Genomic DNA, 25,752 nt, shown 5'->3' with positions numbered 1-25,752 from the left:
ATTGCATATACAACATGACGACATTAACATGGCTTTATTGCAAGCTGAAGATCAGGAGAACAGAAGTCGCCGCAAGAATATTAGGATTCGCGGCCTTCCGGAATCCATGACCCACGAGGCTTTGCCTAAAGTTGCTCAGGAGATTTTTGTTTCTATATTGGGAGAGGATAGAGCTGCCTCAATTTGCATTGAACATATACAATCGGGCCTTGAGGGCTAAACCACGTTCATAAGATCCATCTCGGGATGTAATCTGTGGTCTACTTAGTTAAGTAGATACAGCAGCACTTCTAAAACAGGCAAGGGCTTCAGATGGTGTTCACTATGAAGGAACCTCTATTCTTCTTTTCCAAGACTTACTTGCCAAACGGCGCATATTGAAGCCATTGTTGGATATGTTGCGGGCTAACAACATTCCGTTTAGTTGGCTGTATCCTTTTGGAGTGGCGATTATTAAACAGGATAAGCAAATTGTGATTAGGAAACCAGAAGATCTTCGTGCTGCCTGGGATTTGGCTTACAACCTATAGAGATTCCATCGTGGCTTCCTTTGGTTCAACCTCCGAGGATACCTACCCTACGTGAGGCTGATCCCTGGACAAGGGTGTCTGGATATCGCTCGCTGAAAGGGAAGAAAAAACACTCCCATGACCCCAAGAGTGGATTCGACCTGAGGACTCTTAGTCGCTCCATAGTAAATATGTCTTTGCATACTTCCTTGTACTAATGGAGGACTTCTCTTTCAGTTTATTTGCTCCTGTACGGGACTTGGGTGATTTATAGTCATACCTAACTTGCTATCAGTTGACTACTGATGGTTTCATGGTCCTCACATTTGATTGTATAATGTAATATAATTGTACTTAAAGTGTCTTATTGGTATTCTAATAGCATTATAAAAGCTGCTTGAGATGGGTTTGGGTTGCCATGCCTTGAGGTCAATCTCATGTATTCTATAGTGACCCCCCAACTCTTTTCTGGCAGGTGTATTTCTCCTTTATTTAGGGTGCTGCTGATTGTTTCTCTAGCTATTGAGACTGCACCCTTTTCCATAGTTCTTGTTTTATTCCTTTATGGAATAAGGTGATTTACAAAAAGAACAAAAAATTATTAGAATAGTAATGTCCGGTGGAATATGAAGATATTGAAGTGGATTCTTGGGGGATATGGCGGAACTTAAGATTGCGTCGCATAATGTGAGGGGTCTGAATGTACCGCAGAAGCGCAGTCAAGTTCTTAGAATGTTGAAAAAGCAGGCTGCACGTGTGGCTCTTTTACAAGAGACGCATTTCAAAACGTACAAAACTTCCTACTCTCCCTACCAGAGATTTTAACTTATGGTTTCATTGTCCTTATCAGTCTGCAGCCCGAGGGGTTAGCATAACTATGCATAGATGCATTCCGTTTTCGTTGCGAACACAATTAGAAGATGCAGATGGTAGATACTGGTTTATTAGAGGGAAGATTGGTAACGCTGTGTATACCTTCGCTAATCTATATTCTCCTAATGCCGGTCAGTCTTCTTGGTTTATTCGGACCCTGAACATCTTACGTGATTTTTCGGGATATTGGTAGTGGGTGGAGACCTGAATTTACCCCTTAACCCGATTTTGGACACCACGGGATCACGGCACGCATCGTATAAGACACTAGCACACTTGAACAAGGCTTTGAATTCCCTGCACTTGACAGATGTCTGGAGATTAAAGCATCCGTTAGATAAGGATTATTCTTATTTTTCACCCACTCACAATACGTATCACAGATTAGATTATATTTTTCTTTCGCAGAAATATACTTAACTAGTCCGATCTGCGGACATAGGTTATATTTTATTATCAGATCACGCCCCGATTTCAGTATCTATAAATTTAGTAGGTATTCCTAAGGGAGATTGGTGTTGGAGACTCAATGACAATCTTATAGCGGATAAGACTAATGCCCAGATTGTTGAGAAATCATTTATCTCAATATTTCACTCATAATGTCTCAGACTCTATTTCGAATCCGATTGTGTGGGAGGCTCATAAAAGCGGTGATCAGAGGTGAGCTTATTTCCTTGGGTACACATGTAAAGAAAAAGACTAATGCTCTACTAAATGCTCTATTTTCTCAAATTGCCCTTCTGGAGGGTGTACACAAGAAGACAGTGGCCATCTCTTCATTAGCGGAATTGACTAGTCTTAGGGATAAGGTGAAAGACATTCTTATTGTTAAATCAGCCCAACTCATCCAAATTTCAAAATATAAGCAATATGCTCATGGTGACAAAGGGAATAAAATGATGACGGCCTTAATTCGCAAACAAGCGAAGACTTTTATACCCGAAATTAAAAAAAAGACAGGGGGAGTGGTTTCAGACACCGCTCACATTGCAGAGGCTTTTCAAGCCTTTTATTAGAATTTACAGACCTCTTCTGGGTCTGCCCCATCAGTTACAAAAGAGTTTTCCATGATCTCTAATTTCTTGGCGGACATTTTTATTTATTTCAGTTACTTATATAGCGCCAACATATTACGCAGCGCTGTACAGAGGTCCACTTTTTTACTGTCCCCATTGGGGCTCACAATCTAAATTCCCTATGGGTATGTTTTTGGGGTGTGGGAGGAAACCCACGCAAACACAGGGAGAACATACAAACTCCATGCAGATGTTGTCCTTGGTTGGATTTGAACCCAGGACCCCAGCGCTGCAAGGCAATAGTGCCAACCACTGAGCCACCGTGCTGCCATTGATGTTCCAAAAATAGAGGGGGAGGATTTAGATACTCTTACATGTCCATTTACGGAACTGGAATTAGAAAAATATTTGATGACCATTCCTTCTGGGAAGAGCCCGGGCCCAGATGGCTTTTCAGTGGGATTTTATAAAAAGTTTAAATCCACATTACTCCCTCACTTCACTGCACTCTGTAAATCTCTGCTTAGAGGTGATACTCTCCCAAAACAGGCATTAGAGGCTCATATTACAAATATTACCTAAAGAAGGGAAAGATCCTACATGTTGTAGTAGTTATAGACCCATTCCTCTCTTCAATACGGACATAAAGTGGTGGGCTAAGGCTGATTCTGTTATTGCTCCTCTCAAGGTGAACTCTTTGTTTAAGTGGCCAGGTAGCAATTTGACGTACCTGGGTATTCAAATCACTAAAGATCCAGCAAAATTCTATAATTGTAATTATATGCCTTTATTTTCGTCTATACAGTCCCAATTAAGAGAACTTCAAGTTCCATATTTGTCCTGGATGGGACTCAAAAATCTTTTATAGTGCCTAAACTTCTATATTTGATACAGACACTTCCGATATGGCTACCTAGAACGTCTTTTGAGAAGGTTAGGAAACGGTTTTCTGCATTTTTGTGGAACAATGCTAGGCCGCGTCTGAAATACCGGTTACTCATTCAGAAACCAAATTTTGGAGGTTTGGGAGTACCAGATTTATTTACTTATTACAAGGCAAATCAATTAAGTAGATGCCAATTTCTGATTAACACATCTCAGTCTACTCTTCATGTGGAGTTGGAGAGAGAGCTTCTCGGGTTACCTGACCAGCTGTTTATTTGGGGATTGAGACCCTTTTCTCCGAGTTCTATATGTTCCAGTATTTTATTGAAGGGCATTCTAAGGGTTTGGCAGGTTAAAGGAACGTTGTCACGAAAAATAATTTTTTACATCAGATTTTAGTGTTTTATTAAAAACTTTTATATTTGTGTGTTTGTGTTTTACTTTTTTTTATTTTTGAACTTTTTCTTCCCTATGGGGGCTGCCATTTTTTTTTCCATTTCTGTATGTGTCGATTAACGACACATACAGACATGGAATATGGCACATACAGTCCCATAGTGAATGCGAACGGGGCCCATTCCATCCACTATGCTGTACGCCGTCTGTGTGGGAACGGCGCATGCGCCGCTCCCACACAGTCTAAGTTGAACTGTGCGACGTCCGGCGCCATTTTCCTGTGGACCGGAAGTCGCGGCCGGACAGTAACATTACTACTTCCGGTCGCGGCTTCCGGATTTGTGCACTTGGAGCGGGAGGTAGCAGACGGAGCGGCGGCGGCTGGAGCAGGTAAGTTAGGTCTGTGTATGTAAGTGTTTTACTGTGTGTTTACTAGTGTATGTAAACCTACTACACTGTGTGTTAGCTCAAAAAATGGCGGCACACAGTGTAGGAGGTTTGACCGTTCAATCCCCTCGTTTCTCCCGGTACTAGTCAGGATAAAGTAGGGAGGATTCTGTGAGCTCACTAGAGCGAGTGAGTTTTCTCAAATTTTGCAGCATAAAGCAATGTGGTTGCTTTACCACATGCAATGCTGCAATTTTGGGAATTGCTCCATCTAGTGACCAGCACTGGGAAATATTATAAATTAGAATCTAATTTATAATATTTCCTGACTCGTGAAAAAAATTTAGAACAATGTTTAATCACCTATACACTAATTGTTTAACTAAAAAAAAAATAAAAAAAATTTCTAGCGTCACATTCCCTTTAATACGCGTACATCTCTCTTATCTGACAATTATCCACTATTGCCTTTGAGTCTTTTGCCCTTTCTGGTAGATCCCAAGAGAACTGAGGGACTATATACAGGATTATGTGACAATAAATAGCATTATAAGTGACAGCCAGCACGGTTTTACTAAGGACAGAAGTTGTCAAACTAACCTAATCTGTTTTTATGAAGAGGTGAGCAGAAGTCTAGACAGAGGGGCCGCTGTGGATTTAGTGTTTTTGGACTTTGCAAAGGCATTTGACACTGTCCCCCATAGACGCCTAATGGGTAAATTACGGACTATAGGTTTAGAAAATATAGTTTGTAATTGGATTGAGAATTGGCTCAAGGACCGTATCCAGAGGGTTGTGGTCAATGATTCCTACTCTGAATGGTCACCGGTTATAAGTGGTGTACCCCAGGGTTCAGTGCTGGGACCCCTATTATTCAACTTATTTATTAATGATATAGAGGATGGGATTAATAGCACTATTTCTATTTTTGCAGATGACACCAAGCTATGCAATATAGTTCAGTCTATGGAAGATGTTCATGAATTACAGGCAGATTTAAACAAACTAAGTGTTTGGGCGTCCACTTGGCAGATGAAGTTTAATGTAGATAAATGTAAAGTTATGCATCTGGGTACGAAAAACCTGCAAGCATCATATGTCCTAGGGGGCGCTACACTGGCGGATTCACTTGTTGAGAAGGATCTGGGTGTACTTGTAAATCATAAACTAAATAACCGCATGCAGTGTCAATCAGCTGCTTCAAAGGCCAGCAGGATATTGTCGTGTATTAAAAGAGGCATGGACTCGCGGGACAGGGATGTAATATTACCACTTTACAAAGCATTAGTGAGGCCTCATCTAGAATATGCAGTCCAGTTCTGGGCTCCAGTTCATAGAAAGGATGCCCTGGAGTTGGAAAAAATACAAAGAAGAGCAACGAAGCTAATTAGGGGCATGGAAAATTTAAGTTATGAGGAAAGATTGAAAGAATTAAACCTATTTAGCCTTGAAAAAAGACGACTAAGGGGGGACATGATTAACTTATATAAATATATGAATGGCACATACAAAAAAATATGGTGAAATCCTGTTCCTTGTAAAACCCCCTCAAAAAACAAGGGGGCACTCCCTCCGTCTGGAGAAAAAAAGGTTCAAGCTGCAGAGGCGACAAGGCTTCTTTACAGTAAGAACGGTGAATTTATGGAATAGCCTACCGCAGGAGCTGGTCACAGCAGGGACAGTAGATGGCTTTAAAAAAGGGTTAGATAATTTCCTAGAACAAAAAAATATTAGCTCCTATGTGTAGAAATTTTTCCTTCCCTTGGTTGAACTTGATGGACATGTGTCTTTTTTTCAGCCGTACTAACTATGTAACTATGTAACTCCGGTCACCTCCTTTTGGAGACACCTAGGCAACACGCCGGTATCCAAATTTTTTGATACGGAGTCGCAGGTTTCGGCTTCTTTATTGTTTAGGACAACAGGTCTTCTTTTATCTGATTTTATTCAAAAACAAGATTTTCAGACTGTGTGTGATAAATACAAATCACATTATGACACTTCACATAATTTGACCTCATTTGAACATAAATTACAGAATACTATATCCCAAAAAGGTGCACTTGCTAGGTCATATGATTTATTGTTGTTGGGTGAGAAAGAGGGCAAATTAGATCTAATCTCGAGGTGGGAACAGGACTTACAATCTACCTTTACAGAAGACCAACAGACTATCTTGAAGCGTTTTTCGCAGTGCAATAAAATTAAGGATAATTCTTATAAACTTATATCCCGGTGGTATAAGACTCCGGTATGGCTGTATATGGTAAACTCTGATATAACGGATAAACGCTGGAGGTGTTCACTTGATAGGGGCACTTTGCTTCACATCTGGTGGGAGCGCCCTTTGATACAGGGATATTGGAGGAAGGTCATTACTACAATAAATTCGGTTTGTTCCACATCAATTCCTTTGTCTCCTCAAGTAGTTCTCTTATGGTTGTCTTCGGATTCCTTTACTCCCAGGAGACATGATCTAGCCACAATTTTAATTACTGCTGCTGAGTTGTTGATTCCATTACTTTGGAGGAGTGGGAATTGAAGATACAAGAAATTCGCAGGTTTGAGGAGCTAATGCACTGGGACAGGCAGACTTTCTGCATATTTGGTCTCCTTGGTTGACTTATATGGATAGATCTAGATCTCCCTGACAGATTTCACTGGTGGTATCTTTGATTATGCCCAAACATTGTCAATTGTTAAATTACCAATGGGTATAGTTTACTCCATAAATTCTTGAGGTTTTACAATTTATACCACATGCCAAAAAATTTTTTTTTTATTTCCTCTCTTTATTTTCTATTGTCTTATTTTCTTTGTTCTAATGTATTTTCTACTTTAAATAGATGTGTACATTGGCTGTTTTTTCAGAAATGTTTATTCTCAAAATGCAATGAAATTGTACAGTATATGATTTTGCATGAATTTTGACAATAAAAATTGTTTGAAAACAAATGAAAAAAAATTGTAAAAGAAGAGTTGTAAAAAATAATAAAAAGTAATAAAATAAAAACACAATCGCCCCTTTTCCCTTATCAAGTCAGTTATTATTGAAAAAATAAACCATACATATTTGGTATCGCCGTGTCCGTAACGGCCTGAACTATAAAAATCTGTTATTTATTCCACGTGGTGAACGGCGTAAAAAAGTAAAAGTAAAAAACAATGCCAGAATTTCATTTTTTTGGTCACTTTGCCCCACAAAAATTAGAATAAAAAGTGATTAGAAAGTCGCATGTATCCAAAAATGGTACCTATAAAAACGTTGCTAGTCTCGCAAAAAACAAGCCCTCGTACAGCTCAGTCATCGAAAAAATAAGTTATGGTTCTTACAACTTCGGGACAGAAAAAAAATAATTTTTTTTACAAAAAGTTATTTTATTGCGCAAAAAGTCTGTAAAACATAAAAAAAGTGCTGTAAATTAGGTATCGCCGTAATCGTACTGACCCGCAGAATACAGTTAAAGGGAACCCGTCACCATCATTTCACCTATTGAACTTTACTTATCCCTCACTGGCCGCTGCTATCATTGCCGTTATCCCCTCTCTTAAACTCCTCCTCCGACTGCAAATAATAGTCTGCAAACATTTTGCGCCTTTTATTGTAATAATCCGGTGTCCCGGACACGCACACACCAGAAGAGGACACCAATGCACAAGCACAGCATTTTGTGTGCTGGGGGAAGGCGTGGAGCGGTCAATCAAAAGTAAGGATGTGGGGTAAACTCGGAAAGACGTGAGGAGTGAAGATATGACTTTTCTAACGAAGATATGACTCATGCTCATTAGCATACGGTGTGGGAACACTAAAAAACTGAATACTAAAGCTACGGAGCCAACTAAGAAGACAATTCTAGGTTATATAGAAATGATTTTTCACCCACTACCACCTGGTATTGCTGGTCTAACAGGTGAAATGCTGGTGACAGGTTCCCTTTAAGATGTAATTTATAACGCATGGTGAATGACGTAAAAAAACAAACAACAAAAAAAAACACAAAAAACTATGCCAGAATTGCTGGTTTTTGGTCAGCTGGCCTCCCAAAAAATAGGATAAAAAGTTGCATGTACCCCAAAATGCAAAGTACACACTCCAAAAGCCAAATGGCGCTCTCTCCCTTCTGAACCCTACAGCGTGCCCAAACAGCAGTTTACTTCCACATATATGGCATTGCCAAACCAGGGAGAACCCTTTTAACAATTTTTGGGGTGTGTATCTCCAGTGGCATAAGCTGGGCATGACATATTTGCCACTGAATGGTATATCTAGGGAAAAATTGAAATTTTTACTTTGCACCATCCGCAGTGCAATCACTTATGGAAAAGACCTGTGGGGTGAAAATGCTCATTACACCCCTTAATAAATGCCTTGAGGGGTGCAGTTTCCAAAATGGGGTCACTTCTCAGGAGTTTCTTTTAATATTTCACATCAGAGCCTCTGCAATTGTGAACCAATACTGTGTAAGCTGCCAAATTAGACCTCAACTTCGCATGGTACTCTTTCACTCCTGAGCCTGGTCAAATGTCCAGGCAAAAGATTAGGGCCACATGTAGGGTGTTTCTAAAACCAAGAAAGACAGCAAAATAATTAGAGAGCTGTCTTGTTAGGGTGGCACAAGCTGGACACCACATATCGGCATATCTATGCAAAAAAAATCCCATTCTCACTCTGCAACATCAAGTGCACACTAATTTCTGCAAAACACATGCGGGGTTAACATACTCACTACACCCCTAGGTGAATACCTTGAGGGGTGTAGTTTCTAAAATGGGGTCACTTCTGGGAGGTTTCCACTGTTTTGGTCCCACAGGCGCCCAGAAACCAATCCAGCAAAATCTGCACTCCAATAACCAAATGGCATTCCTTTCCTTCTGAGCCCTACCGTGTGCCCAAACAGCAGTTTATGACCACATATGGGGTATTGCCGTACTCGGGAGAAATTGCTTTACAAATGTTGGGGTGCTTTTTTTTTTACTTTATTGGTTGAGAAAATGAAAAATTTTGAGCTAAAGCTACATCTTATTGAAGAAAAAGGATTGTTTTTATTTTCCCTGCCCAATTCTAATAAAATCTATGAAACATCTGTGCGGTCAAAATGCTCACTACACCCCTAGATGGATTTCTCAAGGGGTGTAGTTTCCAAAATGTGGGAGGTTTCCACTGTTTTGTCCCCTCAGGGGCTTTGCAAATGCGACACGGCCTCCGCAAACCATTCCTGCTAAATTTGAGCTCCAAAAGCCAAAACAGCGCTCTTTCCCTTCTAAGCCCTGCCGTGTGTCCAAACAGCCGTTTATGACCACATGTGAGGTGTTAATTTTACTCGGGAGAAATTGCTTTAAAATGCAGATTTTAATTCAATTTCCTTCCAATATTTTCTGAAAAAAAACCTGTGGGGTCAAAATGCTCACTATACCCCTAGATAATTTCCTCAAGCGGTATAGCTTCCAAAATGGGGTCACTTGTTGGGGTTTCCACTGTTCTGGCCCCACAAGACCTCTTCAAACCTGACACGGTGCCTAAAATATATTCTCATAAAAAAACAGCTGTTCTGTAGTAACTTACCTTTCCTGTAAGTCACATGTGCCGGGGTGGCAAGCAGGTTTTTAAAGTCCCTGGATGATGAGTCTTTTGGCTTCTCAGGACCACTGTGGAGGATAATGGGAGTAAGTAATATAGTAATATATTCAGGGTGCATCTACTCCACAGTGATTTACTACATGAACAGGGGCCAACTATGTTGTGATGTCACAGAATCCAAAGCGCGCATCAATTTTTTTCTTCCCTTTGGATTTCCCTCGTGGCCATTATTATATTGATCATTATAGCAGAGACAACAACACAAATAAATATGAAAACACGAGCGCTGTTTGGGAGTTTCAAGTTTGCGCAGAACTTAAGGGCCTTTTACACCGGCTAACAATCGGCCGGTGCAGCGAGCGCCGATCAACGAGACATCGTTGATCAGCGCTCGTTTGCTCCTGTCACACGGAGCTGTGGATGAGGACGAGCGGTCGTTACTCTGATCACTCGTCCCCATATGTTATCATGTCGGCAGTGCGTCTCCTTGTTTACAGAGATGTGCTGCCGACAACGATAATATTTAACTTTTTTAAAACGATCAGATGATCTAGCGTTTGCTTGTTCATCTGCGGATTGCTGCCCTTTTTACACAGGGCAATTATCGACCATGAGCGTTCTATGAACGATCGTCTGCACGATAATCGCACAGTGTAAAACCCCCCTTCAGACCCATACTCATATTGCCAGATCTGTGGTATATTATCTTGTCAATATATCTCCTACATTTCACTTAAATAGGACGGGTCAGCTCTTCGGACAGGTCTGTTTTACTAAATACTTATACTCCTTGTAAAATAAGCAAATCTGGGGCGTCTTCTGTGTTGTTCTATTATTGGTCCTGGAAATGTATAAATACATGAAAACTACCATACCCTTTGTCAATGGGGTGTATCGCTTACGCAAGCTGTAAGTGTCGGACGCTGTAACGGTCTGACAGTGTAGGGAACCCCATATTGAGAAGGGGAATGATCTTGCCCAGTTGTCAATTTATTCATACATTTCCAGGAGGAATAACAGAGGATTGACACAATGCAGCGTTCAAAGAGAAGATGCTCCAGAATTATAATTTCATTGGGATTATAAATATTTACAAGTCAGGAGAGCCAACTGGTCCTCTTTAAAAGCAAAAACAACAGACACCCAAATTTCAGGTTGGAGATAGGTTGTGTATATTAAAGTGTGCTCTGAGGCACATATCACTAAATGTAGGGCATGTGCGGTGTCATCAGTTCATGTCTGAACCTTCCTGTCACTTACGTTCCCTTTTTCTTGTTTATTAGAGCTATTGTATAATCATCGTTCAGGTTTGCGCTGTATTCACTAATTCCAAAGTGTTGTATTTGTGAAAAGTCTTCTTCCCTCCGTAAGGCACACTTTGGGGTTTTTGGCACGTTTACTGAGCGGATATCTTTATATAAGGGCTTGGGCTTTTCTTCTGGGGCGTTTTTATTCTGTGGCTTCCATACTGCAGGCAGCTGGTAATGAGAGAGGCCAAAGTCAGAGAGCTGGGGGGCCCGCAGTAAATCCCAGGTTCCCGGCTTCTCAAGGACTGGTGGGGGAGGAAGCCCTTGTGAATCAGAGCTCTGACAACTCTCCGCAGCACTCTCAGGTTTAACCGCTTCATGGTCACCATTTTCTGCAAATAATGAATAAAACAACATTATAAGCAACACAGACTTTATCCGGTCAACTCCTCCTGAGGCACAGAAAAGGCCAGGACTCCACAGCTGCAGTCGTCGTAACATTGCAGGGTTACCAGCCATGCAACATCCATCTTTCCCAAATGGTGTTAAAACTTGTATGCGACCTTGCAACGAAATTTAACTATGTCGCATTTTCCTTAACGGCCGATTGCAACTTTTTTCTCCCACAGGGAAACATTGAGGTCGCAGTGATTCTGTATTTTTCGGTGTCTCGTGTGCAGTCACCATGGAGCCATAGCCTTATTGTAGAACAGTTGACAAATAACCTATATATACCATTACCTGGTGTCTCACCGTCAAGTGGTTTATATCCGTAATTCTGGAACGTGTCTTTGATTTGTTGGATGTCTGAGGCATTTCTCTGCTGCGTCACTTTACAGAGCTTTATAAAGTTATTCAGTTCTTGTCCCCTCTTTTCATTTTTATCAATAGTGGTCTGAATATCACTCTGTAAAGGGAGGGACGTGAGACGACACGTCAATTATCAGAAGTAGGACAGGATACGAGCATTGCCTCTACTAGGTGTATCCTCCGTCCCATCACAGTACCCTGATACATTCTGTTAATCTGCTGTTCCCATGTAATTCTACACTAGCATGACGTCTGAGATATATCTTATGTTTAACATCCAAAATTCAGGAAATGTGGCTTCTGTTTGGAATATATATATATATATATATATATTTATTTATTTATTTATTTTTTTTTTATTTTTTTTGATAGATGCTGGAAGACAGGATTTCAAAGCCATCATGTATAAGTTTAATAATATTACATGCAATACAATGACATGTATTGCATTAGTAAGAGAGCAATGAGCCAGACTCCGGTCTTTAAACTGCAAGGAGATGTGCTGGAAGCAGTATATATGAACTCCAAGGAAGACAAATATCAAAGCAATTATGCCATGGCCTCATGATTCACCAGGACAGAACCGCTTTATATAAGATATCTAGAAGATGCATTCATAGAACTTATAAATGTCCCCACAATGTACGTCACCTTCATGCTCATTATCTCGGAGCGCAGGTCATGCAGCACTCGCATCGGAGATTCCTCTTCATAGTCTGGGGAAAGAAAAGGAAAACAGAAACAATGTGTACAGATGTTGGAGATTGCAGGTAAGGCTGGGTCCACATGTGCGCTGTGATTTCCGCTTTTTTTTTTCCTGTCAAAAAATAAAATAAAAAAAAGTTCCCATTAAGATACCCATTGAGCTCAATGGGTGTTATTTAAGTTCAGTTTGCTTCAGTCTAAATCCGTTTCGTCAGGTTTTTTTTTTTTGCAGAATCAGTAGAACAGACCGCAACACTATTTTTCCCGTTAAAAAAAAAAAAAAAAAAAGGAACTTGACAGAACTAGCGTTTGTTATTTTTAACATTGGAGTCAATGGATGATGGATTCAAATAGAATGTCGTTTGTATCCATCATTTTTTCCGTTTCATGCATCCATCACAATCTTCCGCACATGTGCAGAAGAAAACAATCTGTGCAGAGCACACTTCAGCTAGAGCTTGGTAACTTCCCTCCAGCACCGCAGGACATGTGCCTAATGGTTCATTTAAAAAAAAACAAGAAAACATGGATCAGTCAGAAACGGAACATAACTGATTACAAAACTAAAATCCAATTTTTTTCCTATTTTCACCCTTTTTCATTTATTAGGGCCTGTTCAAATCTGCGTTAAGAGGCTCCGTTAGGGACCTCCACCGCAGATCCGGCCGAAGATACCGCAAACAACAGCATGCTGCGCTATTGTTTCTGGTAAAACCACAGACACCCCAACAAAACCCATTAAAGTCGATGGGTTCCATCAGGCGCCGGTTTTCTTCGTTGTGCAACGGTACTGGAGCTTTTGCTATTTTCATTGTTCAGCTCCTATGACGGAGCAAAACGGAAAGTCGAACGCAGATGTGAAAATAGCTTTCTACGTCACATAAAATAAGGATCTTTTTAAACCGGAATCCAGATGTGAACCCAGAGCAGTAGTAAGGGAGTTTGTATACATTACTGTGTGGGGGGGTCCCTGGCACATGAAACACGACTCATGCCATCTATTACCTGTCTCCATGAGATATCAGAAGAAAATAAAACCTGTAATACTTATTTTCTATCAATTGTAAGCAGAGTTATTTATAAAAACAAGGTTATATTTTGCTGATATTACAAAGTTAACGGCAAAATGCAACAGTTAAGAAAAGTTTTGCGTCTTTAAGAGCACGTTTAAAGGGGTTCTACAGCTCAATTACATGGTCTGCATATAACGGACCACAAAACTTACCTCTTCAGAAATCAAAGGGGTGGTCTCAACATCAAAATCCCTTTCTATATGAAAGCCAGCCTGGCGATCAGCTGATCACTGCAGGACGGGCTCCATAAACACCTGACTGTTTGCAGCGATTCTCTGGATAATAAACTAATATGGCATATGGACAGTGGTTAGTAAAGATAATACCATTAAAAGGATATCAAAGAAATGGATGGCCTTTCCTTAAAATAGGCCATCAATACCGGATGGGGGGGGAGGGGGTTAGACTCCCAGCACCTTCGCCAATCAGCTGTTTTGAAGGGGCCATGGCACTCGTACGAGCGTTACTTCCCCTTCATTCCTTTCATTGCTCCGTACTGTGTACCGTGACATACTTGCGGCGGCTCGCTGTATAACAGCCTTGTCCCATTCACTCTCGGTATCAATTTCTTAGAACTGGAAAACCCATTTAAAGGGTTTATCCAGGATCTCAATAGCCCCTCAAACATTTTCCCCACAATGGATGTTAACCTTACTGGTCTATAATTACCCGGGGAAGACCTAGAGCCCTTTTTGAAAATAGTCACCACATTTTCCCTGCGCCAGTCCCTTGGCACTATACCGGTCACTAGAGAATCTCTAAATATTATGAAGTGGGGGACAGAAATAACTGAACTAAGCTCTTTAAGGCTATGTTCACACGGAGTATTTTGGGGGAGGAATATCTGCCTCAAAGCTCCAAACGGAATTTTGAGGCAGATATTCCTCCCCCAAAATACTCCGTGTGAATAGCAATTATCGCGCCGTTTTTCGCCCACGGCCATTGAGCGCCGCGGGCATAAAACACGCTTTCTCCTGCCTCCCATTGAAGTCAATGGGAGGTCGGAGGCGGAAGCGCCCGAAGATAGGGCATGTCGCTTCTTTTTCCCGCGAGGCAGTTTTACTGCTCGCGGGAAAAAGACGCCGACGCCTCCCATTGAAATCAATGGGAGGCGTTCTCGGGCCGTTTCTGCCGAGTTTTGCGACGCGGTTTCCGCGTCAAAAAACTCGGCAAAAGACCCCGTGTGAACATAGCCTAAGAATTCTAGGGTGTAACCCATCTGGTCCCGGGGCCTTGTGCACATTTATTTTATTTTATTTAGCTTGGACCATATCTACATTCATCCAATTCAGTATATCAACTGATATATTAACAGCACTGGCACCGGCTACATCAGCTGCTCTTTCTTCTGTTGTATATACAGAGCTAAAGAACCCATTTAGTAACTCTGCCTTCTCTTGATCCCCTGTGATCAACTCCCCATTACCATTATCTAGGGGTCCTACATGTTCAGACCTTGGCTTTTTTGCATTTATATACTTGAAGAATTTTTTGGGATTTGTTTTACTATCCTTGGCCGCCTGCCTTTCATTTTGTATTTTTGCTGATTTTATTATCTTTTTAGAGATTTTATTAAGCTCTTTATATTTTACAAAGGCTACAGCTGTACCCTCAGATTTGTATTTTTCAAATGCCCTTTTTTTGTCATGTATTGCCCCTTTCACAGAAGGTGTAAGCCATGTGGGGTTTAAATTTAGTAGTTTATACTTGTTACCTATAGGAATACATTTTGCACTATAATTACCCAAAGTAGATTTTAAGATCTCCCATTTATCATTTGTTCCATTATTTGACATTAGTTCTTCCCAGTCTATATCCTGAATTGCCGCCCTCATCCTGGGGAAATTGGCCTTCTTAAAATTAAATGTTTTTGCCCTCCCAGCCTGCGTTTGTTTTTTACAGTATAGGTAAAATGTAACTATATTATGATCACTGTTACCGAGGTTTTCACGAACATTGACATTCCCAACAAGATCTGCATTATTAGAAGTGACCAGATCCAACAGAGCTTCACCTCTAGTCGGGTCTTCCACAAACTGGCCCATAAAATTTTCCTGCAACAGGTTGAGGAAATGTCTCCCCTTTGCAGTTGAAGCCGAACCATGACACCAATTAATATCCCGGAAATTAAAATCTCCCATTATCACTACAGTACCCGCCTGTGCAGCCCGCTCCATCTGTTTATATAGCTGAACTTCAATCTCCTCAGTTATATTGGGGGGTCTATAGATTACACCAAAAGTAATTTTATCTGTGTTTACCTCTTTTTGTAATTCCACCCACAAGGTTTCCACCTCCTCACAATCTTCACCCCACTATTGTCTCTTTCACACTCCCCTTCATATCACTTCTCACATACAGACATACACCACCACCTTCATATCACTTCTCACATACATCTTGCACAGCGCTACGAAACTAATGGCGTGTGCAAAAACAAACTGAAATGAAACCCGAGTCAAACAAAGAAGAGGCTGCAGCGCTCATACGAGATCTGCGGCCCCTTGAAAAACAGTTGATCGGCAGTGGTGCCGAGAGTCGGACCCCCAACGATTTAATGATAGGCCAATTTTTAAATCATGGATAACCCCTTTAAATTACAGGCATCTATTAAAAGCCTAAGGATAATTAGAATTGAGGGCACATACTCTGAATTGGAGTTTCTGGTACGGAAAGTCACCCACTCAGTCCCCTAAAAAGGAAAGTGGCAGTTCTGGAGGAGAGCCCGGGCAATAGGTGGCGGTGCTGGAACGTCTCGACACTGCTGCACTCACTATTCGAACTACCCTTAGACATCTTATCTGCTGCCTTTAAGGGGTTAGACTGGAGCTCGGCTCACACTGTCATCAAGGCCAGATGGCCCCTCTGCCACATAAGAAGACACCAGTATTATAAATGGCACATAGTAGGTGGGCGGCCCTGTTGAGGATACGACTTTGAGCTCCAGGAGCTTCGAAATACGGCTCCGATTATTACCCAAATTCTTATAGTATTAGTTCCTTATTGTACTCACCATCATCTTCTTGACTGAACACTTGCTCAAGCTGTGATGTCTCCTTCTCCAAAGTGAGCGCCAAACACCTTAATCTACTGAAGACGTTTCCAGTCACTGACATGGTTGCAATGATCTGCAGCAGAGAAATAAGTATTATTAATATGTTAACCCCATCAAAGACTCCACCGCAGCCCTCCACATTTTCTATGTAAATGATTTATAACTGAGCTAGCTCCACTTAAAATGGAATTCTATGGCATCTTACTTGTTAATACATTTGCTGAATAGATGTTTCATTGTAGAATGTCAAATACCGCCTTGTACGTGTCTGCCAGGCTGGATAATATAGCGAACGGACAAAAAAAACATCCTTATTCTGCTCACTACAACTACACAGGAAATAAGAATCACATCAGTAAAGTTGGCCATGAGCATGTATGTTATTTCAATAGGTGAGAGAGATAAGTGGATTCCAAACACCGCTCATCTCTATGGGAAACATGATTAGAAAACGTAAAGGTGTATTACCATCATAAGAAGTGACAGCACAGCGGTGCTCCTATTCCACTGCAAATCTGAGAGGGATGAGCACTGTAACCCCTTCATTCTGGGAATACTTTTTTTTTTTCTTTTAAATCTCTCCAGCCTAATGTAAGACGTTGGGCTGTCCCCTTATACATTAGATTGTAAGCCTAAGGGCTCATTCAGACGAGCGTGGATCTGATTGAAACAACGCACAGCACACGGCCGAATTGATTTCAATGGGGCTATTAACACGTGTGAGTTTTCCTGCAGCGAGTGTGCGTTGCGTGAAAGTCGCTGCATGTCCTATATTGGTGCGTTTTCACGCACCTAGTTGCCCGTTGAAGTCAGTGGGTGCGTCAAAGCCACAGACAAAAAAAATAATTGAAAAAAAACAAAAACGTTTGCGAGTGTGTGAAAAACGCATGCCACTCGCAAAGAACTCTGGTGCATAACGCAACGTGCACGGACAGATTTATGTGTGTTTTTTACACGTGTAAAAACGGTCACGCACGTGTGAATGTAGCCTAATTCTGTCAAAACCCAAGAAATATCTATTGCATTGTTAGATACTGGTTAAATTACTGTTTTTTTTAATTAAGTTAAAAAAACAAAAACCCCCCAAATAAACCAAACACACCTTTCAAATTTCCCTACAATTTTTTTTTTTAAAAGCGTAAACTAAAAAAAGTAAACATAACTGGTATGGCCGCGTCCGAAAAAGACACAAACTTTTACAATATAAGGCCTCATGCACACGAACGTATTTTTGTCCTGCCGTAAATACTGGCGTAAAAACGGGTCCTTGGTCACCCGTATTCCACTCGTACTTACGGGCACATTTTCACTGCAAAATTGCACTGCACTAATCGGCAGCCCCTTCTCTCTATCAGTGCAGGATAGAGAGAAGGGACAGCCCTTTCCGTAATAAAAGTAAAATTCATACTTACCCGGCCGTTGTCTTGGTGACGCGTCCCTCTCTTGACATCCAGTCCAACCTCCCTGGATGACGCGGCAGTCCATGTGACCGCTGCAGCCTGTGATTGGCTGCAGCGGTCACATGGGCTGAAACGTCATCCCAGGAGGAAGCAGGGAGTTCTGTGTAAGTATGAACTTTTATTTTTTTTTACAGGTTGATCTATATTGTGATCGGCAGTCACTGTCCAGGGTGCTCAAAGAGTTACTGCCGATCGTCTCTTTCAGCATCCTGGACAGTGACTATTTACGGACGTTGCCTAGCAATGCTCCCGTAATTACGGGTGCACACACGTAGTCACCCGTAATTACGGGAGCTCCATAGACTTCTATGGGCCTGCCCGTGCCGTAATTACGGCCTGACATAGGACATGTTCTATATTTTTCAACGGCACGGGCACCTTCCCGTAAGCATATGGGGAGGTACCCGTGGCCAATAGAAGTCCATGGGCCCGTAATTAAGGCCTGTGAATACGGGTGTTTTCACTTTCGTGTGCATGGGGGCCTAACATTTAGCCTGCACGGTGAACACTATTTAAAAAAATAATAATGGTACCAATAGAAACTACAGCTCAATAAGTGGAAGTTCGTTAAAGAGGCTCTGTCACCACATTATAAGTGGCCTATCTTGTACATGATGTGATCGGCCCTGTAATGTAGAGAACAGTGGTCCTAGTAATAAAGAGCAGTGGTCCTAGTAATAAAGAGCCTTTGTCACCACATAATAAGTGGCCTATCTTGTACATGATGTGATCGGCGCTGTAATGTAGATAACAGCAGTGTTTTTTAGTTAGAAAAATTATCATTTGTGACGTAGTTATGACCTATATTAGTTTCTCAATGGACAACTGGGCGTGTTTTTACTATTGACCAAGTGGGCGTTGTGGAGAGGAGTGTATGACGCTGACCAATCAGTGACCAATCAGCGTCATACGGCTACGTCAATGAAAAAATAAAAACATTATGGCTTTTGGAGGGTGGGGAGGAAAAAACAAAAATGAATATTAGAAAAATGGCTGCGACGGGAAGGGGTTAACCTTTAAGTGCAATATTTACATGGATATTTGGATCTGGTTGGACAGATTTCCTCTTGGAGAAAAACAAACTGTTACAGTCGTAATCAAAATCAGTAGAAATGAACATTCTGCACCGCACAACACAGAGAATGCCCCAAATTACTCAACTGGTCACAATTATAACTTATATTATCAATCATAGTCAATAGATAATCAGTTTATGCCATACACCCTAGTCAGATTAATAGTTCCCAGCATGCCCCGCTGATAAGGCATGCTGGTACTTGTAGTGTATCACTAGGTAGTCACATAGTAAGGCCAGTATACACATTAGGCTATATACACAAGTTATGAGCGTTACAACGAGCCTTGCGCTGAGTACACCTGATATATTACATTATATATTCCGCACCTGTGGCCCGGGACCGCTGTTCTCTGCTCACCCGGCCGTCCGCCCGCAGCCGCCAACAACTTGAATTTTTTTTCCTGAACTTTCGACGGTAGAACTTTATTGACACAATTGTCCGTGCACAGAACTACTGAAAGTCGACGTTCATTGGTCCAGGAGTGGTCTTCTATAATCAGGCTGCCATCTAGTGGTGAGATGCAGTAAAACATCCAGGGAATATGTTTGTAGGATGGGGTTGTGTTGTTTTTTTATCTTCTTATACATGTAATTGGATGTTTAGTGCAAAATAAAACATTTGTGTATGAGCCGCCTCAGTAATGTGCAGTGCACTGGGTCCTACTAGTCGTTTCAGGACTAACTTGGAAAAAATCTCTTAATGGAAACAAAGTCTTATTGCAAATGTTATTGATAAAAGTGGGAAAGAAGAATGAAACGACTGCACATGCTGTTATTTTAATGTGTCAAATTATGGTGGATTTTTTTTTTCCATAGAGAAACATTGAAGTGGAGGAATGAGTCGCAGTAAGGCCTCGTTTACACGAGCGTGATATACGTCCGTGCATTGTGCGTGCTTTTCACGCGCGTCGTACGGACCTATGTAAGTCTATGGGGGCATGCAGACAGTCCGTGAGTTTTGCTCAGCGCGTGTCCGCTGAAAAAAACTCACGACATGTCCTATATTTATGCGCTGTTTGCACATCACGCACTCATTGAAGTCAATGGGTGTGTGAAAACCACGCAGGTCACACGGAACAGCGTGATTCGCGCAACAGCTGTCAAACTCTGAATGTAAACAGAAAAGCACCAGGTGCTTTTCTGTTTACAAACATCCAAACGGAGTGTCATAATGATGGCGGCTGCGCGAAAATCACGCAGCCGCGCATCATACACTGATGAAACACGCAGCTGTTAAGTGCCTTTTGCGCACGCAAAACGCTGCATTTTTTGCGTGCGCAAAACGCACACGCAAAAGTGTAAACCAGGCCTTATAGTAATATTCCCCTCTCTTAAGTATTAACCCCTTCCCTCTTTGGCCACTTTTGACCTTCCTGACAGAGCCTCATTTTCAGATCTGACATGTTTCACTTTATGTGGTAATAACTTCGGAATACTTTCACCTATCCAAGCGATTCTGAGATTGTTTTGTCTTGACACATTGGACTTTATGTTACTGGAAAAATTTGCTTGAAACATTCAGTATTTAATTGTGAAAAACCAAATTTAATGAAAATTGCAAAAATTAGCATTTTTCTAAATTTAAATGTATCTGAGAGGTAAGACAGGCAGTTATACCACACATAATAGTCGCTAATTAACATCCCCCATATGTCTATCTTAGATTGGCATAGTTTTTTGAATATCGTTTTATTTTTCTGGGATGTTACGAGGCTTAGAACTTTAGCAGCAATTTCTCACATTTTCAAGAAAATTTCAAAAGGCTATTTTTACAGGGACGAGTTCAGTTACATAGTTACATAGTTACATAGTTACATAGTTTGTACGGTTGAAAAAAGACACATGTCCATCAAGTTCAACCAAGGGATGGGAAAGGGGGAGTAAAATATTACTACACATAGCAGTTAATATTTTTTTGTTCTAGGAAATTATCTAAGCCTTTATTAAAGCCATCTACTGTCCCTGCTGTGACGTCTCCTGCGGTAGGCTATTCCATAGATTCACAGTTCTCACAGTAAAGAAGGCTTGTCGCCTCTGCAGGTTGAACCTTTTTTTCTCCAGACGGAGGGAGTGCCCCCTTGTTTTTTGAGGGGGTTTTACATGGAACAGGATTTCACCATATTTTTTGTATGCGCCATTCATATATTTCTATAAGTTAATCATGTCCCCCCTTAGTCGTCTTTTTTCAAGGCTAAATAGGTTTAGTTCTTTTAATCTTTCCTCATAACTTAGATTCTCCATGCCCCTTATTAGCTTCGTTGCTCTTCTTTGTATTTTTTCCAACTCCAGGGAAGTGACTTTAAGGGCCTTATATATTAGAAACCCCGAATAAGTCTCTCTATTTTAAAAACTTCACCCCTCAAAGTATTCAAAACAGCATTTAGAAAGTTTCTTAACCCTTAGGCTGGGTTCACACGACCTATTTTCAGGCGTAAACGAGGCGTATTATGCCTCGTTTACGCCTGAAAATACGGCTCCAATACGTCGGCAAACATCTGCCCATTCATTTGAATGGGTTTGCCGACGTACTGTGCGGACGACCTGTAATTTACGTATCGTCGTTTGACAGCTGTCAAAAGACGACGCGTAAAATTACAGCCTCGTCAAAAGAAGTGCAGGACACTTCTTGGGACGTTTTTGGAGCCGTTTTCTCATAGACTCTATTGAAAACAGCTCCAAAAACGTCTGAAAAAACGCCGCGAATACGGCGCCCTTAACGCCGCGAAAAACGTGAGTTGCTCAAAAAACGTCTGAAAATCAGGTGCTGTTTTCCCTTGAAAACAGCTCCGTGTTTTCAGACGTTTTTGGCTCAGCGTGTGAACATACCCTTAGGGTATGTGCACACGATATCGACCTTTACGCCTGAAATTACGGAGCTGTTTTTAGGAGAAAATAGCTCCGTAATTGCAGACGTAATTGCTCGTCCTCGCATTTTCCGAGGCGTCTTTGACGCCCATAATCTTGAGCTGCTCTTCATTGAATTCAATGAAAAACGACTCAAATTACGTCCAAAGAAGTGTCCTGCACTTTTTTGACGAGGCAGTCATTTTACGTGTCGTCGTTTGACAGCTGTCAAACGACGACGCATAAATGACAGGTCGTTGGCACAGTACGTCGGCAAACCTATTCAAATGAATGGACAGATGTTTGCCGACGTATTGGAGCCGTATTTTCAGGCGTAAATCGAGGCATAATACGCCTCGTTTAAGCCTGAAAATAGGTAGTGTGAACCCATCCTTTAGGGTATGTGCACGTGACCTATTTTCAGACGTAATGGAGGCATTTTACACCTCGAATTATGCCTGAAAAGACGACTCCAATACGTCGGCAAACATCTGCCCATTACTTGCAATAGCTCTTACGATGTTCTGTGCAGACGAGCTGTCATTTTACGCGTCGCTGTCAAAATACGGCGCGTAAAATGACGGCTCGTCAAAAGAAGTGCAGGTCACTTCTTGGGACGTTTTTGGAGCTGTTTTCTCATAGACTCTATTGAAAACAGCTCCAAAAACGGCCGTAAAAAACGCAGTGAAAAACGTTGCGAAAAACATGAGTTGCTCAAAAAACGTCTGAAAATCAGGAGCTGTTTTCCCTTGAAAACAACTCTGTATTTTCAGACATATTTTGTTAATCGTGTGAACATACCCTTAGATGTTTCACACGAATTAAAGCAAAGTAGAGGTGAAATTTACAAATAATTTTTAGTCTATTTTTTTTGTAACACAGAAGGTTTTACCAGAGAAATGCAACTTAATATTTATTGCCAAGAGTCTGCAGTTTTTAGGAAATATCCCACATGTGGCCCTAGTGTGATAATCAACTGAAGCAAAGGAGCACCTAGTGAGTCTTGCGGCCTCCTTTTTATTAGGAAATATTTTAGGCACCATGTCAGGTTTGAAGAGATCTTGCGGTGCAAAAACTGTGGAAACCCCCCAAAAGTGACCCCATTTGGTAAACTAGACCCCTCAAGGAAATTATCTAGGGGTATAGTGAGCATTTTGACTCCACAGGTTTATTGCATAAATTATTGGAAGTAGGCCGTGAAAATTAAAATCTACATTCTTTCAAAGAAAATGTAGGTTTAGCAAAAAATGTTCTCATTTCCACAAGGACTAAAGGAGAAAATGCACCACAACATTTGTAAAGCAATTTCTCCTGGGGTATAGTGAGCATTTTGACCCCACAGGTTTTTTGCATAAATTATTGGAAGTAAATGAAATTAAATGAAAATCTACATTTTAAAGTAATTTCTCCCGAGTAAAACAACACCCCACATGTGGTCATAAACGGCTGTTTGGACACACCGCAGGGCTTAGAAGTGAAAGAGTGCCATTTGGCTTTTGGAGCTCAAATTTAGCAGGAATGGTTTGCGGAGACCAAGTCACATTCGCAACCCCCCCCCCCCCCCCCCGAAGGAACAACACAGTTGAAAACTCCCACAAGTAACCCCATTTTGGAAACTGCAACCCTTGAGGAATTTATCTCTGAGTGTAGTGAGCCTAGGGGTTTTATAAATTTTATTAGGATTGGGCAGTGAAAATAAAAAAAATCCTTTTTCTCCAATAAGACGTAGCTTTAGGTCAAAATTTTTCATTTTCTCAATAAATAAAAGAAAAAAAGAACCACAACGTTTGTAAAGCAATTTCTCCTGAGTACGGCAATACCTGATATGTGGTCATAAACTGCTGTTTGGGCTCATAGTAGGGCTCAGAACGGAAGGAGCGCCATTTGGCTTTTGGAGTACAGATTTTGCTGAATTGGTTTCTGGTTGCTATGTCGCATTTGCAAATCCCCTGTGGGACTAAAACAGTAGAAATCCCCCACAAGTGACCCCATTTTGGAAACTACACCCCTCAAGGTATTCACCTAGGGGTGTAGTCAACATTTTGACCCCAAATATGTTTCATAGATTTTATTAGGATTGGGCAGTGAAAATAGAAAAAAATTCTTTTTCTTTAACCCTTTCAGGACTGAGCCTGTTTTGGCCTTCAGGACGAAGCCGATTTTTCAAATCTTTACTTTATGTGGTAATAACTCCGGAATGCTTTTACCTATCCAAGCGATTCTGAGATTGTTTTCTCGTGACATATTGTACTTTATGTTAGTGAAAAAATTTGGTTGATAAATTCAATATTTATTTGTAAAAAACACCAAGATTTGGAGAAAATGTGCAAAAATTAGCATTTTTCGAAATTTAAATGTATCTGCTTGTAAAACAGATAGTAATACCACACAAAATAGTTACTAGTTAACATTTCCCATATGTCTAGTTTAGTTTGGCATCGTTTTTTGAACATTCTTTTATTTTTCTAGGACGTTACAAGACTTAGAACTTTAGCAGCGATTTCTCATATTTTCAAGAAAATTTCAAAAGGCGATTTGTACAGGGACCAGTTCAGTTCTGAAGTGGCTTTGAGGGCCTTATATATTAGAATGTCCCCATAAATCACCCCATTTTGAAAACTCCACCCCTCAAGGTATTCGAATCAGCATTCAGAAAGTGTATTAACCCTTTAGCCGTTTCACAGGAATTAAAGCAAAGTAGAGGTGAAAGTTACAAATTTCATTTTTTTTTACAAAATTCATTTGTAATACATTTTTTTCTATACCACAGAAGGTTTTACCCAAGAAATGTAACTTATTATTTATTGCCCAGATTCTGCAGTTTTTAGAAATACCCCACATGTGGCTCTAGTGCGCTAATTTACTGAAATACAAGCCTCAGAAGCAAAGGAGCACCTAGTGGATTTTGGGGCCTCCTTTTTTTTAGCCTATATTTTAGGTACCATGTCAGGTTTGAAGAGGTCTTGTGGGGCCAAAACAATAAAGACCCCCAAAAGTGACCTCATTTTGGAAACTACACCCCTCAGGGAATTTATCTAGGGGTATAGTTAGCATTTTGAACCCACAGTTTTTTTTGCTAAATTTATTTGAATTAGTTTGTGAAGATGAAAATCTACTTTTTTTCTGAAAAAACTTAGAAATGTTTATTTTTTTCAAGGAATAAAAGAGAAAAAACACCCCAACATATGTAAAGCAATTTCTCCTGATTATAGCAATACCCCATATGTGGTAATAAACTGCTGTTTGGACCCACAGCAGGACTCAGAAGGGAAGGAGCACCATTTGGATTTTGAAATTCTGATTTTGCTGGAATAGTTTTCAGTGCCATGTCGCGTTTGAAATGCACTGGAGGGAACAAAATAGTGGAAACCCCCGGAAAGTGACCCCATTTTGGAAACTACACTCATCAAGGAATTTTTCTAGGGGTAAAGTTAGCATTTTGACACCACGGTTGTTTTGCTGAATTCATTGGAATTATTCTGTAAAGGTAAAAATCTACCTTTTTTCTGAAAAAAGGTAGCCATTTTTAATTTTTTACAAGGAATAAAGGAGAAAAAGCACCCCAACATTTGTAAAACAATTTCTCCCGATTACGGAAATATGCCATATGTGGTAATAAACTGCTGTTTGGACCCACAGCAAGGCTTAGAAGGGAAGGGGCGCTATTTGGCTTTTGGAGCTCAAATTTAGCTGAAATGGTTTTTGGGTGCCATGTCGCATTTGCAAAGCCCCTGAGAGGCCAAAACAGTGGAAACCCCCCAAAAGTGGAAATTACACCACTTAAAGAATCTATCTAGGGATATAGTGGACATTTAGACCCCACAAGTCTTTTG

At 40.8% G+C, this 25,752-nt stretch overlaps 1 protein-coding gene across 5 annotated transcripts in view; it reads right to left on the bottom strand.

The window, feature by feature from the left end:
- The window catches only part of SKA3 (spindle and kinetochore associated complex subunit 3), a 37,777-nt gene extending 18,269 nt beyond the window's left edge, over positions 1–19,508 (bottom strand). For 2 of the 5 annotated variants that reach the window (XM_075851632.1, XM_075851636.1), the window contains exons 1-6: positions 19,403–19,508; positions 16,496–16,610; positions 12,356–12,420; positions 11,636–11,801; positions 10,908–11,286; positions 9,633–9,715 (exon numbers count right to left, since the gene is read on the bottom strand). In XM_075851632.1, coding sequence (XP_075707747.1) covers positions 9,633–9,715; positions 10,908–11,286; positions 11,636–11,801; positions 12,356–12,420; positions 16,496–16,598 — 796 coding nt within the window. In that variant the 5' untranslated portion in view covers positions 16,599–16,610; positions 19,403–19,508. Of the gene's footprint in view, positions 1–9,632; positions 9,716–10,907; positions 11,287–11,635; positions 11,802–12,355; positions 12,421–16,495; positions 16,611–16,742; positions 16,836–19,402 lie in introns of those variants that run through there. The other 3 variants (XM_075851633.1, XM_075851635.1, XM_075851634.1) reach the window with 3 other exon arrangements.
- Positions 19,509–25,752: the final 6,244 nt, after the last annotated feature.

Source organism: Rhinoderma darwinii, chromosome 2 (assembly GCF_050947455.1).
Source record: "Rhinoderma darwinii isolate aRhiDar2 chromosome 2, aRhiDar2.hap1, whole genome shotgun sequence".
Classification (NCBI taxonomy): domain Eukaryota; kingdom Metazoa; phylum Chordata; class Amphibia; order Anura; family Rhinodermatidae; genus Rhinoderma; species Rhinoderma darwinii.
This window is presented reverse-complemented; position numbering and strand designations above follow the sequence as displayed.